At 44.0% G+C, this 17916-nt stretch overlaps 1 protein-coding gene across 7 annotated transcripts in view; it reads right to left on the bottom strand.

The window, feature by feature from the left end:
* TSC1 (TSC complex subunit 1) overlaps positions 1-17147 on the bottom strand; it is a 45194-nt gene extending 28047 nt beyond the window's left edge. For 2 of the 7 annotated variants that reach the window (XM_027614731.2, XM_027614732.2), the window contains exons 1-3: positions 16740-17147; positions 7236-7298; positions 147-332 (exon numbers count right to left, since the gene is read on the bottom strand). In XM_027614731.2, the coding sequence (XP_027470532.1) occupies positions 147-252 (106 nt within the window). In that variant the 5' untranslated portion in view covers positions 253-332; positions 7236-7298; positions 16740-17147. Of the gene's footprint in view, positions 1-146; positions 333-7235; positions 7299-14463; positions 14544-16434; positions 16556-16739 lie in introns of those variants that run through there. The other 5 variants (XM_027614728.2, XM_027614725.2, XM_027614726.2 and 2 more) reach the window with 5 other exon arrangements.
* Between the last annotated feature and the right edge of the window lie 769 nt (positions 17148-17916).

The following is a 17916-nucleotide window of genomic DNA, read 5'->3' as shown; positions in this document are numbered from 1 at the left end:
AGTGAATCTGGCAATTGATGCTCTTTTCTCAGTGGTTTTGGAGACTCTCCTTAGAAGATGAAAACCAACATCAGCAGACTATAGTCACCCCCAGGTCAGTCTCTTCTGATGCGCAGATGAGTGAGAATGGGCACGACCCTGCTTACCAGAGCTGAGGTTCTCTTTAAAGACAGCTGTCACATCATCACGCACACTCAGCATGGGAGAGTCCAGCATGGACAGGAGCTCCCCGATATTCGCTTGCTGGGCCATTATCTTACACGACTGTGCTGCGCCAGGTCCGGGACGTGCACTAGCGACTCTGCAGGCTCTTCATTGGTGCCACTACCAGACTGAGAAAAAGGAAGACACACAGTGTGACAAAATGGCCCCATTTCTTCCCATAAAAAATTACCTGCAAGAGAAGCCAGCACATATGTTCAATGCAGTGAAAAGCCTGTCCAGAATTCTGATGATGAAAGAAGCTAGGGTGTGAGAATAATTCTACATTTGACAAATTTGTGAAGAAGAGGTCTATGGAATGCAAGCACCGGAGAGAGACGGGAAACACTGCTACCAGTGAGAACCATCGTGGCAACTTAATGCCAGGACCAAAGCAAAGTTTTTTATTTTTATTTCTACTTCTGACTCTGCCTTTGGTTCTGGCTAATATTATGTTTACGTTTCAAATCATCCATCTAAAAAGTAGATGAGGAGCGCCTGGGTGGCTCAGTCATTTAAGCGTCTGTCTTCGGCTCAGGTCATGATTCCGGGGTCCTGGGATCGAGCCCCAGTTCGGGCTCCCTGCTCAGCGGGGAGTCTGCTTCTCCAGCCACTCCCCCCTGCTGTGTCTCGCTCTCTGTCAAATAAATAAATAAAATCTTTCAAAAAATAAATAAATAAAAAGTAGACAAACTATTTTCAGAAGAACTAAAAACATGGTATTTTCCTCTTGACACTCCCATCAATGTCTAGAAGCTGGTCTAGCTTGTTAGGTCACAGGACCATCCGTTCAATACTTCAATACCTCATTTGAACCAGGGACCACGTCTTGATGTTTCATATAAACTCCTCCCCCCAGACATCTGTCACACTCAAATGCCATTGGTCACAGGCAAGAGGCATGAAGTGGGGGCACAAGGGCAAATCTGCCCCCTTCAAAGACTCCATTCCTCCTGATGATGGAGCCACTGCCTTATCTGTATATACAAAAAAACAGCTCATTCTCCAGGTATCACTATCCACATTTACAATCGGTTTTCTTTCCACTCGGGTGTCTAAAGGTATATTTTAAAAAACAAGCAAAACCAATGATCATTTAAGAGACAGGAACTGCACATCTTTTACAAACATCAGTGAATACAGTCCTTAGACCAGTATCATGCGGTTGGTTCTTCTGTCCCCATTTTGCGGGGAGAGAAACAGAAATGAAGCCATTTGCCTGGGGTCACAAAGCTAGCAAAAGGCAGAACCAGAGAACTGAAATTTAAACCCAGATCTGCTCGACTGCATAGCCCTGAGCCCTTCAACGTGACATCAAGCGACCTCATGGTTTTGATCCTCACAGCAATTCTGTGAGGTAAGCAGATCCCCTCAATTACAAATGAGAATATGGAGGCTCAGAAAGGACAAGTAACTTTGCCAAGGTCACATGGTAAAGCAGAACTCAGACGGCTCAACTCCCAGGCCCATGGCTGCATCTGTCCTTGGTCGCCATGTTGCTTCCTCCAGCGCTGCTCTGAGTGGCTGGGGTAGCAGCCCTCCTGCTTCAGTGTGGACCCAGACCACCTGGGGTGCCTCTTAGAAACGCAATTTCCTGGTCCGTTCCACCACTGACTTGGGGCTTAGGAACTTGCATTTTAATAAGCACCTAAGGGAGGAAAAATTATGCTAAAGAAAAAGTCCACTAAAGAGTTAAGCTCCTCCTGCAAGAATGCCAAATTTAAACTCCAATGGCCCCAGAAACTGGAGAGTATTAACTATTATATATGCTCTTGTTTAATTACAGCCCAGCAACAGCCACTGATTTGGCTCTCGGTGAATCAGAAGTTCATGAGCCAAAAAAAAAAAAAAAAAAATCAATTAAAATGTCTGCATGCATTTTTGATAGCTAATCATGATGTAGGAAGTTGCTGGCTCACACCTATGAATATAAATCTTATAGGTAAATCACAAAGGGAGTCCATATCAAAGGGCTTACAACTGGTAAGATTTTCTTGTAAAAGAGTTCAGAGCTGAAAATAGACACAAATTTCACCTTGTGAGTTGGATTAAATTAAATTTACAAGTGAAGAAAATACCAACCTGTCAGGATTTATTGTCCACGGAGAGAATTAAATTAGAGACCATATGCATACACTCGGCACAAATAAATACTCCCTGAGCAGTGCCCATATATTATCAAAAAGAAAACAGGTAAAAATCGTGGGGCCACCACTTTCAAGATGTATCTGGCTAGCCCTCACATTCCTTTCTACTTCAGATAAATCACAAATGATTCTCAGGTTTAAAAGCATTTTTGTCCCTAAGTTTGGTTTTGTTCCAGTAAAACTGCTACCCACCTAGTCTCAATCTAGTGAGACTCTGAATTTATATTTTGTATATTCAGAAGACAGTAACATCAGAGATGGTTCCCCAAATCTAGGCAGCCCAGAACACATGACAGGAGTCCAATTCCAAACAAAGATGGCGCCCATCCAGTCAAGTTGGCCATAGTCAGGGCTGACCAGCTTAGGCTACCTCGCTTGCTTTTCAGTTTTTAAATGTCACTTTAGGTGTCAAAGTCTGGTTTCTGGAGCCTGCTCCTTCCAGATACTTTATAGAAACCAAAAATAAGGTTTCATTCTACAACACATTAGTACATTTCTGGCAAAAGCTTTCCTAAAATTTTTCTCTAAATTTTCTAAAATTCTACTTTTCAACCATATTTTTTTAATCCTCCCAAAAAAATATAAATCTTGGGTTTCATGTGAGGTTCCTCATGTAAGTGCTCCAAGTTCAAGGATTCTGACATTCAAAAAGGCCCTCCCAAGAATTTAATCATGAGCTTTTAGAAATCATTCCCATGATTGGAATATCTCTTCTTTTAAAACTCATTCAAATATTTCTCAGGGGGCTACATGCAGGGTGCTGAGTGACTTAGCACACACAGTGGAGAAGGGACATGGGAGGAGAAAGTGGGCAGGGCTCAGTGGGTGCACCGAGTGGGGAGGGGGCCAGCTCAACCTGCACGTGGTCGGGGCAGGTGAGGCACACCCATGTTAGACACACTTTCTAGCCTGGGGAAGACCGGCTAGGAAAAGTCACATGAAGGTGAGCACCACAGTCACAGGCAGCATCAACTTACAGCTCAGCTGTGGAAGCCTCTCTTCCGTTCTGGAAATCACCAAGTACGGAACACAGGAGTCAGGGCGCCTGAGTGGCTCAGACAGTTAAACGTCTGCCTTTGGCTCAGGTCATGATCTCCAGGTCCTGCGATCCAGCCCCACGTCCAGCTCCCAGCTGAGCAGGGGCTCTGCTTCTCCCTCTCCCTCTGCCTCTGCCTCTCCCCCTGCTTATTCTCTGTCTCTCTCTCTCTCAAGTAAATAAATTAATCTTTAAAAAAACAAAACAAAAAAAAACAACACAGGAGTCGGGAGAAGCCCAAAGTCCATACCTAGGTTAGTCCAGCTCTGTACCCTATATGCCAAAGCAGCATTCCACTCAGGTGAGTGGCATCTTCAGTGGCCGCGTCCCACAGTACAGTGCTACAGCTATTCCACAGGGAACCACTCCCACCCCAAACTCTGTCACTCTGCCAGTCTTCTGGATCTCAGGAAAACACGACCATCAGGCTAAAGCAAACACTGAGGCGATGTCCTCGACTTCCCCACAGCTCTTACCCACCCTCCGTCAGCAAACCCCCCGGTTTTGCTATATCCCCTTTGTTTTGGGCCCAGTCCAAGCCCCATCACCTCCCATCCTGTTCCCCTGTGATGCATTTGCCACCAAAACACCACAGACTCTGAAATATGGAAATCCGAATCCATCCCTCTCCTGTTTAGAATCATGCAATGGCTTCCCACGGAGGCAATAAGAGCCGAACCCCATGAGTGGCCTAAAGGCTCCACGTGCTTTGGCCAGGTGTGAATCCCCCAGCCTCCGTCCGCTTCCTTTCACGCCACTCTGCCTCATCATTTCTCAGATCTAGTCCCCGTCTCCCAAAAGCCAGGTAAACTGGTTCCTGCTCAAGGCCTCTGCCCTTGCTGCTGCCTCTCTCCCTGGAATGCTCTCTCCCAGATCCTGGCATGGCTGACTGTCAGTGAGGTCTCTGCTCAAAATGTCACCATCTCTAAGAGGTCTCTCCTGACCACCCAATGGAAAGCAATAGGGGGATTGTTAGTTACCACCTTTGAATAAACCAAGTTGAAACTTTAAAACTGGTCATCAGATTCAATCGAACAGAATACTTAGTATGATCTCAACATGCATGGAAAACAGGGATTCACCCAAGTTTGACTTTAGTCTCCATATTTGGCCAACATCTGGCTTTGGTCTTTAGAATGTTTGAAACTTAAAACTGTCAGCTGCCTACTTCAGCAACATTTCTAGCACCCCTCAGTGTGTGTGATCAACTATGTGTCATTACCATGATACGTAACCTACATGATGTCTGTAATGTGGACAAGGCATGCGTTTAGAATTTGTTAAAAATCTGAACATTCACTTTTGAATAAAGGTAAGACACTCTAGCTGTAACATCCAAGTTTTATGTTTTATAAGTTGAAACTCTTGTCAGTTTAAATACAAATGTATACTAATTAGAAAAATAAAAGCTCTTTAGTTGATCAATGTGACTTTTATGTTCAAAAACAATCAAGAACTTTCAAATAGCTAAATAAGTTAATTAACAATATGAATATTAAAAGTAGATTAGATAGATAACTTTACAAATAAGAGTAATTACTCTTTGAGCCAAATGTTTATAAAAATTTTAATAACAGATGGCTAAATAGAAAGAAATTAAATTATATTTTAATTCTAAATTTTATAGAATTGTCTTGTAACATTTATTACAAACAAAAATAACCTTTTAAAACTGCATTTAAGGGGTGCCTGGATGGCTCAGTTGGTTAAGCGACTGCCTTCAGCTCAGGTCATGATCCCAGGATCCTGGGATCAGGTCCCACATCAGGCTTCCTGCTCAGCGGAGAGCCTGCTTCTCCCTCTCCCTCTGCCTCTCTCCCCTGCTTATGCTCTTCTGCTCTCTCTCTGTCAAATAAATAAAATCTTAAAAAAAAAAAACTGCGTTTAACTTACAGTCTTAATTAGTAGTCTTTCAAGAAAAAGTCATATTTGGGAATACTTCACATCTCGTGAAGAATAAAAAATAAAATGTCAACCTGTCACCTCAATTTTATGACATGAAAAAGTCCAAAATCACAGTCAACCAACATCCATGATAAATCATCTTCGAGTCAAATATAAAGAATATAAAGAGTATAAAGAAAACAATGTTAGTGAAAAACTGAAGTCCCCTAACACATTTTACAGTCACTAATCAAATTTCAAAACAGACCTTACAAAAATACTTTAGAAAGACAATGTCTTGTAGTTTTGTGTCTATGAAGGTTAAAAATGTAAACAAAAAGCTTGTCAAAATGATGGCTACAGGTCGCCAGCAATTATTAGTAGCTAAAGACAAAGGATCTGTGAGGCTTGCCCAACCTATGAATCCCAGATACAGGTTCCTTCTAGAAAACAATCTCCCAGAAACTTCCCTAAAATTACATTTCGCTTTGTCCATAAAGGTTAGTGATGGGACTGCCTAAGGCAGCCGGAGACGAGCATCTATTCAGCATTACACATGTGACACGGTGACCACAGGAGCAATCTGGCTGCTAGTCCTAACAAAGTCATTTTTCTACATTAAAACTCCAAACTTTACAAACCTAGCTACTGAAATGTCATACAACTGCAATACTGAAAAATGTGGAATAAAATTTGAAATTCACAATGTGTGTTATTCAGCTTGGGCCTCAATGATACGAACACGACCACTTCACACTGGATTCAAATTCACATTCTGCGGACTTCTAAAGAAGGGACAGTGTGAAGTACACACAAAAATGTTGAAAATGAAAAGTCACACTCAGCTCCCCCTACTTGTGAGAGAATGCTGCTTCTGCCTTCCTGTTAAATAATTTACAGGCTGTACCAAGTTTCTGTGACCAGACATCCATCTTGAAGGTAAAAATCCCTACTTTATTTCACAATTCCTATGAGGTAAGGTGAGGCAGGCGGTGACAGAGTATAGTAACTGGCAACCAGTAAGCCATTACATGAACCCCATGAGCTAAACACACACAGAGAGCAAACCAAACAGCTTCCCTATGTTCCCCACACCTTCCCACAGACACACGATGCTGCTGCGTTGGGCACTCTTACAGTAAACTCAAAATTACAGCTCAGTGATAAGTCACATCACTAAGACCAAGTTCATATCCACAAAAGTGCCAAAGCCTCAATATTTATGAAGGATATATTCTGGGACCTTGAGAATCCTCCAATTCCTAGAAATTGTCACAGCATATAGTTCACCCCAAAACACTAATTAAGACAATGAATAAATAAAGCCAAGTTAAGATATAAATGTTAATTCCCTAGCTCAGGGGTTCTCAGCCCAGGATGTACATTAGAATTACCTTTATAAAATCCTGAAGCCCAGGCCCCACTCCAAAACAGGTTAAGGGGTGGGGCCAAGAGAGCACATTTGTTTTTTTTTACAGATCCAAGTGGATTTCCATAACCAGGGTTAAGAGCCTCTGCACTAGTCAAATGCCTCGCTCCAACACAAAGTCTTCGATTTCATTTAGTGGCAAAAACCAAACCTCGCTGCTGAACAGAACTGATCTGAGTCACAGGTCCAACAGGTGCAGCTATACAACCTTAGGAAATTCAGCTAATATCTCAGAGCCCCATTCCTCATCTGTAAAATGGGGCTACATCAAAAGTGTGGCTGTGAAAAAGAAAATGAGTAACACGTATAAAGAAAGCACTTAACAGTGTCTGGCACTGAATAAGCAATTAATAAATCATGGGTAATTTGACAAAATTACTTCATGTCACAGAAGGACCAGTTCCTAGTAAGTAGCTAAAACGAGAACTGTTAAATCCTGACTGCAAACAAACACACACACACCTACACAACTGTACAGGTGAACGATTCCCTTCTGTCTTCCCCCCAACCCCCCAACTGGACTGAGTTTATACCTTACCTGTTCTGGGGACAATCGGTACTTCGGTTTCCAGTGCTGTCAACCTGGTGTCTTTCATGGTCACTGAAGGGAAAAAACACATATAATGTATACAATAATCTTACAATGAAGTGAAATCCCAGATGCACCCAGAGGGAGTTTAGGGTTCACCTGGTTCGACCTCCTTCCTGCCCCAGCCCTGACAGGTGGCCAGCTAGTTTCCACAGGAATGAACACTTACAACAGTGGGTGCACGTGCCTCTCCCTGTCTACATTTCTGAACAGCTGGTTGCTGGAAAATTCTTTATATTGTGCTGAACTTGTAATCTCTGCCTTTTGTTAGCTGTCTGTTTACTGAAGCTATAAACAAATGGGCAGGATGGGCTCTCGAGTCCTAGAGTCCTGAGGTACAATCCCAGCTCTACCACATATTAGCTGGGCCACTTCTGGCAGTTTCTCTCAGGTGCCTAACGTCTGACCTTATTAGTTCATCTGGAAAGTGAGAAGAATAGCGGCCTCTACCTCAGAAGGCTGTGTGGGGTTACATGAGACGATGCATCCTGGAGCCCTGGCGCAGCCCGGGGCACAGTCATCACTCAAGAAGCCCTGGGACACAAGCCCCGACAGCAGGAACGGTGCCGGGTGCAAAGCACTTAGTGGGCCTACAACTGGTCGCCAACCCCCCATATTTCCCCTCCCTCCCTACAGCCCTGCCCCTCTCGCCTCCCCACTCCTAAACTAAGCATTCACCCCTAAAATCTCAGCTTAAACATTTGCCCCATCACGCCTGGGTGGCTCAGCTGGTTGAGCAACCGACTCTTGGTTTCAGCTCAGGTAGTGATCTCAGGGTCATGAGATTGAGCCCCACGTCAGGCTCCATGCTCAGCAAGGAGTCTGCTTGAGATTCTCTCTCCCTCTTCTCCTCTTCCCACTTATGCATGGGCAGGCACTAGCACTCTCTCACTCTCTCTCAAATAAATCAATCTTAAAAAAAAAAATTGGGGGCGCCTGGGTGGCTCAGATGGTTGAGCGTCTGCCTTCAGCTCAGGTCATGATCCCGGGGTCCTGGGATCAAGCCCCGCATCGGGCTCCTGGCTCAGTGGGGAGCCTACTTCTCCCTCTCCCTCTGCCTCTCTCCCTGCTCATGCTTTCTCTCCTCTCTCTCTGTATCTCTGTGTCTCAAATGAATAGATAAAATCCTTTAAAAAAAAAAAAATTGCCCCATCAGAGAAGCTTTCACTTCTCTCCACTCCCGTGCCCAAGACTAGGTCAGGTCCCCTGTTATATTTGCTTAGCAGCCTCTATTTCTTTGTGTCACTTACCACAACCCAATTAAATAAGCGTAATTAGTTACTGAACACGTCTCCCTCACTAGAACAGAAGCTACACACAAGGAGAGATAGTAGCTCAGTCAGTACCAGAGCTCTAGCAACTATCACAGTGTCTGGTACTTGCTGACAATATGGAAGCCGTTACAATAGTTCTTAAATAAACATATGAAACTGAATCTTGCCTTCAAAACAGTGTGACCTTAATGTGACCCTTCCACAGGACAAGCATAAAATATTTGTGGACAGCTATCATTTCTCTACTTTCTTCCCCTCTTTACCAGACTTTCTGTCTAAATGATCTCATATTAAATATGAGTCTCTACAAATACACTCCAATTCGCCTTTAAAATGTGGGCCATTCAAACTATATTTAGGTATCATCTGGTCATTAGATGTAAGTTCCGCAAGGACAGGGACCATCTGTTTGGTCCCCCAGTGGACACCCCGGGCCTAGTGCAGCACCTGGCACTCAAGAGGCAAATATACTCTGTGCAAACCAGCAAAGGTTTCACCAACTTCTCTGGTCGTCGTTCCAGGGTGGGATGTAGAGTATGGAAGCTGAGCCTAACACACTGCGTCTGTCTAGTGAGTTAGCACGCGAAAGCTTGCCAACAAGCCCTTCACTATACTATGATGCTCAAAGTCGAACTCATGGATGGAGCAACTCTCTAACAATTAAAATCTCGTGCCCCAGATGACCGGGTAATTATATCTCCTTGTGGAGCACATTCTAGGCATTAAACACCAATGGTCCTCAGTGGTATATTCCAAGTGTGTCCACTGCTAGGAGGTGGGCTGGCCTCTCAGAAAGGCCAGCCAAATCATTCAGACCGGGGAGTGCCTGCCTGGTCACAGTCAATCAAGAAAAGAACTGGAATTAAAACACAGAGGCCTCTAATATTCACAACCTTAACATCAGCTGTCAGTCCAGTGAGACATATAGACGTCCTGTTATGATTAATCCTAGTTGGATCTTTTACCTGAAAAGGAATATCCAAGGCAAGGGTAAAGTTGGGATATATATAAGATGAGCTCTCATAGCCGCCCAGCCAAGATCACTATCCTAGACAAAGGGACTGGCCCAGGAAATCGGAATTTTTTTTGTCCAATGCTCAACATTAAGACTTCTTAAATTCTTTATCGCTAGGCCAAAAAAATGGTTAATGGTAATAAGTTGTCATCAATCTAATGCTGGCTTGTCAAAGGTTACTTGCCATTATTTATATTTGTAATTGTTTATTTACTTATTTATTTATATTTAAACCCTGTCCTATGGAGTACTACCAGCTAAAATCATTCAGGTCAGTCAAGTGAGATGTGACCTGTGAACTTCTGAAAGGAAGTGAGGAATGAAGAAGACCCCCCTCAAAGATGTGTACCCCAAAGGGGGTGTGGATGGAAGCACCTGTCAGAGCATAACAGGGTCAATCCACATTCTTAACTTCAAGAGCCAAATTAAAGAATAAACATGCCCCCTGGATCTAGATTTTTCCTCTTTCATATCTGACCCAAAAGCTGTGTTCTCACCTAAAAGCAACACTGTGATAGCACTTCCTACAAGAAGTCTTTTTGGGAAAAAAAAAATAAATAAATAAATAAACAAACAAACAAATAAATAAAGGGTAGGTTTGAGGAAGAAGAGGGCTCTGTGCTGTTAGTATTTTGAGATTAAAGAGAAAGAGCACAGGTCAGTTTGTTTTCATAGTTCACCTTAATTTCATTCTTAAGGTGTTTGCAGATAGGTAGATGGCTTATATACCTAGGATTACACATGAACTCCAGCTTAACAGCCACGGACAGCTGTCATTGGCAGGACCCATACACATGTTTTCACATTTCTCTGCCCCAGGCGAGATGCATTACAAGCCGTGAGAGTGCTCAAAGCTTCCTAGCCCTTTATGAAATGCTAGTGGCAGGCACCGAAAATGCCTTTAGAAAGTATTTTATCTGAAAATATCAGCTGAACATTCAGACTTTTGGAAGGCCAGTACTGTGTGTGGCCTTCTACCCTAGGACTCCTCGGAAATGCAAACCACATCGCCTGAGATGATTTCATGCACACCTGTCTATGACGTATACATGCAGGCAGATACCCTTTGCCGTAACCTGCTGTCTCTACTCAGGTTTTTCATCTAAAAATTCAAAGACAATTCAGATACGGGTTCAGTCACAGATGGACAATTTCAGTATCAAGTGAAGTACAAGTAGAAGAGAACCATTACACCATTATGTTAACAACAAAGATAATAGTAATAATCATACACTAAGACACTATTGTGTTCAGCTCTGGCTCAGTAACGGTCTCAGGTGATTTCTTAGGACAATATTCTATCAAGTGAACAAAGCTACCGTTAGCACAAAAGCATCCAAAAAGGATAAGATACTAGCTCCGATTCCCTCTTCCCACGGATATACAGAAGGAGAAGGGGGTAGGAAACACTACTTTATATGTCAGAGTGAAGCAGCTGATGGCAAAACCTGCCAAAATGTGTAGTCGTGGGTGACTTCCACGGTCTCGCAGCCGCAGGCCCTCTCAAGGTCACATGAACTGGGGCAGGGGAGCTCCAGATTCGCCATTCAGAATTTTTGCCATTAGGGACCTTGAAGGACAACTTGCTGAAGCTTATACCCTATTTCAAAGGTGAATCTTGCCGAACTTGCCTGTAGAGACAGAGCTGGATTTCAGTAAGATGTATCTCTTCTACAAATAATGTTTCTTTTAGCCTGAACAAAATTATTTACTGAGAAAATACAGGTCAGACAGATACCATGTATGTTTCAAAGAGTCACTCTACAGAGCTTCCCCTAAAAGAAACTTGAGCAAACTGTTAAGATTTCTTCAAGTTTCAAGTTCATAGAACTAAAATAGAAATACCCTAGGGAATAAAGGCATAGGGTTTGATTGATAGTCTAGGACAGTGGTTCTCAAATGTGGTCCTCACACCAGCAACAGCAGCATCACCTGGGGATTTGTTAGAAATGCAGACCCTTGGGCCTGGAACCACCTCTGAATCAGAACCTCTGGGGGTGGGGTCTTCTGAGTCATTCTGATGCCCACTAAAGGTTGAGAACCACTGGTCCAGGAAGAAGAAGGATGATGCCAAGAAACATTAAAAACATATATTTAATACATAATTTTATAAATACTTTGGGGTTCAAAGGGAAAAAAATACATAGTGCATAAACCTTGGGAAAAAACCCAGCGGAATTCTGCCAGGTGCTAAAGGTACCAGCACAGACCCAATGCCAGGCCTGACAAGCATTTAGCAAGTTCCATACCTGAGATCTCCACTTCTGATTTTTTTAAAATGTGGCATTTAAGGTTGAATTCCCAGGGAAGTGTAAAGAATCTTTCAATATAAAATTTTAACAAAATGACTTATAACACAAATAGCACACAGGTCCATCTTTAAAAGGCTTGGGCCTTTCCTATCTACCCGTTTAAAAAAAAATTGTTTTTAATAAAGTCCAAATCCATTTTTAAGAGGAGCAATCTATCTAGAATAATCAGTTGGGCGGCAAGCTAGGTCCATAAAGTTCCTGAATGAATCTGTATGAACTGTTTCGTAGTGATGGGACAGGAAGGGATACTTGATCCAAAACTTTCCACAGATCTTCAGAGGGGAACTGAGGCCCCCCCAAAAGTTAAGAACCACTGACCTATGAATTAGTTACAATTAGCAGTTCATGTTGTTTATCAAAGTGAAAGATGAAAAGTTTGGGCTCTGAAGTCAACCAACAGGGTTCAAATCCCAGCTCAGAAGCTGAGTAAGTGACCTTAGGCCTGTTTCCTCATCTCCCTATCCTGTCTCTTAAGGCTGTGGGAAGAGTTCACAGGGATCATGCATGTCAAACACTTAGCACAGTGCTAGGCACATAAGTACCAAAAATAAACTTGATTATAACAGTATTGCTACTAAACAAAATGTATTATTGCTGGGTCCATAAGGCTTAGCAGTGTCTCCATGTAACAACTTGTATGTGAAACATTCATAAAACCATTCCATAATTTAGGGGCGCCTGGGTGGCTCAGTCAGTTAAGCGACTGCCTTCGGCTCAGGTCATGGTCCCAGGGTCCTGGGATCGAGCCCCGCATCGGGCTCCCTGCTCAGCGGGGAGCCTGCTTCTCCCTCTCCCTCTGCCTGCCTCTCTGCCTACTTGTGCTCTCTCTGTATCTCTCTGCCAAATAAATAAATAAAACCTTTAAAAAAAAAAAAAACATTCCATAATTTAAAATGGATACACTCCATGTTTGCTACTGTGCTCTGTGAACCATTCAAAGTAACACAGGTCTTACCAAATGCATGCAGACATTAAGGTCACTACATCTGTTCTTCCTTATCACTCCCTACTGGGCTTTCCATCACCAACAGAAAGACAAAATTGTCCCTCGTTACTCAAATACTTCATGGTCTCTTTACTTTAGAAAGTGACCTGTGAGTTCTAGGCCAGTAACTACCATGCCTTGTTTTGTATCAAAGCTAGGTTTTTAAGGCATTTTACCGGTTAGATGACAATCTGAATTCATTCATCTGTTACCTTTTGCTACTTCCCTGGACAGAACAAAAGTTAGCACTGCACAAGGGACAAGAAGAAACTAGCAAGGTCTTAACATCATATACCTTTTTTATATAAAAAAAGGTATTCACCCTTTTGGGGGGGAACTCTTTTTTTATTTATTCACCCCCTCCAAAAAAAAACACAGACATTAGATATTAAGTGACTAATTTCTTGGGACGCCTGGGTGGCTCAGTCTGTTAAGTGGCTGCCTTCAGCCCAAGTCATGATCCCAGGGTCCTGGGATCGAGTCACACATCGGGCTCCTTGCTCAGCAGGAAGGCTGCTTCTCCCTCTCTCTCCCTCTGCTTGTGCTCTGTCAAATAAATAAAATCTTAAAAAAAAAATTTTAAAAAAATGACTAATTTCTTGTAACTATAGGCTTAAAAAGTAAATCAGAAAAGAATAATCTCAAATTGCTGATGGTAGACCTCTTTCAGACCAATTTAAATGGCAAAATTTAGTACTGTCATGCAAACTAAATTATACTAAGCAGTGAGGGAAAAAACTCAAGTGTGAATGTATGCTAATTATACACACATATTTTTTAAAGCGAAAAGCTACAGGTTTGAATGTTATTGAGTACATTTTGCTTTCATGCTTAATTTCAGCTACTTACATGACAAACAAAACTAATATAAATAAAACTAATCTCCCAAAGAGAGACTTAAAATATAATGAACTTAGAGGGAATTACCTTTTAAAAAATCATGTGATATAAAGGAAAGGATAAACAAGTCTTCACTCAACAGGTCAGGCTAAGAGTCACCAATTTGCTTAGTTATTATAAAGCCATTAACACTTAGATTCAATCAATTTAGTCAGAATGTTTAGCTGAAGCCCCAGGAGGACTTGAAATCCCAGAAATTTATCAGAAATCCTCTAATTCACAATCCAACTCTCTTATTTCACAGATGACGAAACTGAAGCTCAGAGAACTTCAATGGCTTGTTAAAAGTCAAAAACTATTTGATTTTTAGGAAAGCTTAAAATGGTTGATGTGTTGCTGTCTTTGGCTCATTTGCATCCAAGAGTATACAATTAATTCCAGGAAAAGCTAATTTTACTCCACTATGGCTCTGGAACCCGGAAAAGAGCATCCCTGTACCCTAACAAATGGTGAAAAAAGAGCTGCAAGATCAAGTCAGAGCCCAAAACTCACCCACCACTACCCACACCAGAGTTGAGAGACTATTTTAGGAAATGCCTCTGCTATAAATTATACATTAAAGGAAAAATAGCCAAACTGATACTTGAAGCCACTGGTCTTCAACTTCTGGTGTACAGCAGAATCACCTATGACTTCTTCCAAAATATATATCCAGGGTATCCCTGAATACCAAATATGTAGGTCCACCTACTGTGAGGCTAGACATCTGTGCATGGAGGTTCTGATGAACACTACTGCTTGAGATCTCTTGTTCCCGGCAATTTCATTATTCTGTAAACACCACATAAACAGTTATATATTTGATTTGTCCTAGTAAGACTCTTCAGTTTCAGCTCACAACTGAAACCAAGCATGCACAAAAGGCATCAGATTGCACCACAACAGTAGCAGTATGGGACGTCTTTGCTCTTAGCCCAGCAAGAGAGAGTACAACTGAGTCACAGGATTTGAGACATTCCAACTTAACAGAGATAAGTGAGAAGGCTGGGAGCCGCCTAAGAATCTAACTAGGAATTTAGAAACATACCAAGTCTTTATGACACCCGGAAATGCATGAAGTGAAGAAAGCTTACATCATCTACCCTTCCAGGCACGTGATGTAAGAGTGTTTTGGATAAGATATTAACTTTAGTAAGAGGATATTTTCATTTTACATCTTCTATAAATACCCCTTAAGTTTACACCAGGTGTTTAGAGGAAGATTCTGCAGCTCCCCAGGGCAATAGCAAAGAATGTTTCAGTGTTTCTGAGGAGCCTCATTTGCTTGATGCATGACTGTTACAGGTACATTTCCCTGCATAACCCTAAATCAGCTTTCACATTTGCATATTCCAGGTTTACTCAGGAATGTTCAACTTAAGAATCACAGGTGGTTGCTCAGTAAATCAAGGGCTCCCAGAAGATTCAGTTTTATAATGCTTCTTGAAATTTACAGCTCCACTTTGCCAGCATGTTTGAATTCAGATGACTCCAAGTTGATCCCAAAATTATAAATCAAAGTATCTCAGAAGAGTATTATTCTATTTTAGTACTTTTACAGCTTACTCGATGTAAAGTGAAGTGCTATTTCTATGCTTTCTATAAAAAAAAAACAGCAAGGATTTTAGTAAGCCTTCTTTCTGCAGTAAACGCATCAGTTTTATAAAAGCATCAAATACTTGCCAGCCTAATTTAGACTAACATATTTACAAGCACAACACTGCCATCCCAAACAAGGCTAAAGTGCATATGCACCTACAGCTATGCGTCTATACAAGCAAATGTACCCCTCTTCAAAATTAAACACACACACACACACACACACACACACACACAGGCACTTGTGCACAAACTCTGGCCAACTGATTAATCACTTAATTAGAATGACAGGCTGGCTTTGGTCAAATAACAGATAAATGAAAGTATAAAAAGATGAATGTGAGTATAAATAATGGCAGGAGCACAGTCTTGGAACCCATAGCATAGTCCTAGACCCCAATTCCAGCCCTGGCTCAGATAATCCTAGAGGTGTGACCTTGCAAGTAACCCTAATCTCTCTGGGCCTCAGTTTCTTCACCAGGGAAATGGAAGTATTAACAGAGGCTGCCTCTTCCCTTTGTCGCAAGGACTAAAGGAGATGATGACTGCAAAGCACTTCCATAACGAGTACTCCATAAACGTGAGCTGTTGTTATTAGGGGGACCGCGCCCCCTCCCAAGCTCCCCAACCCCCAAATCCAAAACACACGAAGCAAAACTCCTTAACAGAAAACACAAAGAGCTTTAATTCTAAAAGGTCTCTCCGACTGCGGGCTCTTCATCCCCCAGTTCCTCAAATGAATGAATGAGCGTCTAGGAGTGGCTCTGCTGTTTCTAAGGTTCACCTCTGCTGACTTTAAGGTAACTGTCTTTCACCATCAATTAAACACCCACAAGGAAACCCGGAGTGAGGCACCCTAGTCCTGCCAATTTCAGTGGAGACACCGAGTCCAGGCGAGTCCTCGATGCCCACAGGCAGCCTCCATTCATTCTCCTCCCCACCGCTGACCCCTCTCCTGAAGCCCCAGAACCAGCCGCCCTCCCCCCACAGGCCCTTCCCCTCCGGCCAAGGCTGTCTCTCCTGCCCTCCGCACCCCGAGAGAAACTGTCACCCCACCAAGTGAGGGGCTGGCGAAGGGGCCCACCTCACCCCTGCCCTCAGCACCGCGCCCCGGGGGTGCAGCCGTCCCCTAGGCCGCCGAGGAGGAACGAAGTGCTGGTCCGGCCCGCCTCTCCTCCCCAGGGACTCGCCAGCTCTGCGGGGCCCCGCCAGAGATAGCGCGTAATAAGAGGGAGGGGTAAGCTCTCCGAACACCCCTTCCCGGGGTTCCCTCTCCAGCAAGTGAGCCCCTTGCCCCAGTCCCCCGGGGCCTCGCAGACCAGGGCCATGGTGCCAGGGCTGCCCCGAGAAGCCCCCATGAAAGGGAGGGGGAGACACCCCCATACTCACCCACCGTCTCCTCCCCCTCAGCTGTTTACCTCACAGTTCCTCCAGCCTACAGGGCGCCGCCATCTTGGACGTACAGCACCTCCCCCCGTCGTGAAAGGTCCACGGTCGCTGCAGCCTCCGCCACGAAAAAGAGTGCCCAGTTGGGTCTCGCCTCCTTCTCGACCCCAGTGACAGATGACGGCGGCCGGCAGCCCGGTTGGACGGAAGAGGCCCTCCTGCTCATTACTGATGATGCGAGCCGTTCGGGAAAGGACTCAGGAGAGTTTGGAAGGTAGGGGGGCGGGGACGGGCGGAAGGATCCCGAAAGGGGGCCGCTGAGAGATCTTGTGACTCCGAAGGAGGAGAAAAGAAGGGCCGGCGTGGCGGGAGGAGCCACGCGAGGGAGCGAGGGGCGGGGCGGAGGTCACGTGCCCGGCCCGGCGGGCGGGGCCGTGCAAGAGGCGTAAACAAGGTGGCCAAGCTGGGTGTGGTTGGGGTGCCTCCTGATTTCCCTCCTGCCGTTCCTGCACTTGCAGTCCTGGCTGCCCCCCCCCTAGGGTCTCTCTCTGCCCCGCTACAGAGCTGCCATCGTGTTTCCCAAAGAGCCACTGGGGCCCGCGTGGGTGAAGGGTCCGCCTTGGAGCTTTGGAGGAGTGGCAGCTCATCCAGGCAAGGAGGGAAAAGCTGCACCAGGGCAGCCTTCTTTCCTTTGCAGAATATTTGCAAAATCCCACCTTGCTAACACTGGGAACGTGGTCACGACAGCTCTGGGAAACCACCCTGATCAGAGCAGACATTTTTAAAATAAGCAGCCTTAATTCCATTCCTCCTACTTCTTAGGTATGTGAACCTAACTAGTCTTGAAGTCCTCTGAGCCTCAGTTTCTTCCTCTGTGAAAAGGGCATAATAGCCTTCCCGAAGTGAGGATTCAAGTCCCACGCATAGTAAGTGCTCAACAGGTGATGTTCTTCACCAGAGGCGGGTGCCATAAGCACTATGGTACAAAGAGAGTGAGAGCCGAGGGTGAGATGAGTCTAGGGGTGGATTTTGAAAGGTTTTTTGAAGGAGTGGGCATCTGCTTAGGTTTTCAAGGAAAGGTACGTTTTCTGAAATAGAAATGGAGAGGTGGATGAAAGGAAAAGGGCATTTCAGGCCAAAAGCACCAAGGAAGCAAGAGCCTGGAGGCAGTAAATGCTGA

Source organism: Zalophus californianus, chromosome 13 (genome assembly GCF_009762305.2).
Source record: "Zalophus californianus isolate mZalCal1 chromosome 13, mZalCal1.pri.v2, whole genome shotgun sequence".
NCBI classification, from domain to species: domain Eukaryota; kingdom Metazoa; phylum Chordata; class Mammalia; order Carnivora; family Otariidae; genus Zalophus; species Zalophus californianus.
Note: the sequence above shows the minus strand (reverse complement) of the source record. Positions and strands in the feature narration are given on the sequence as shown.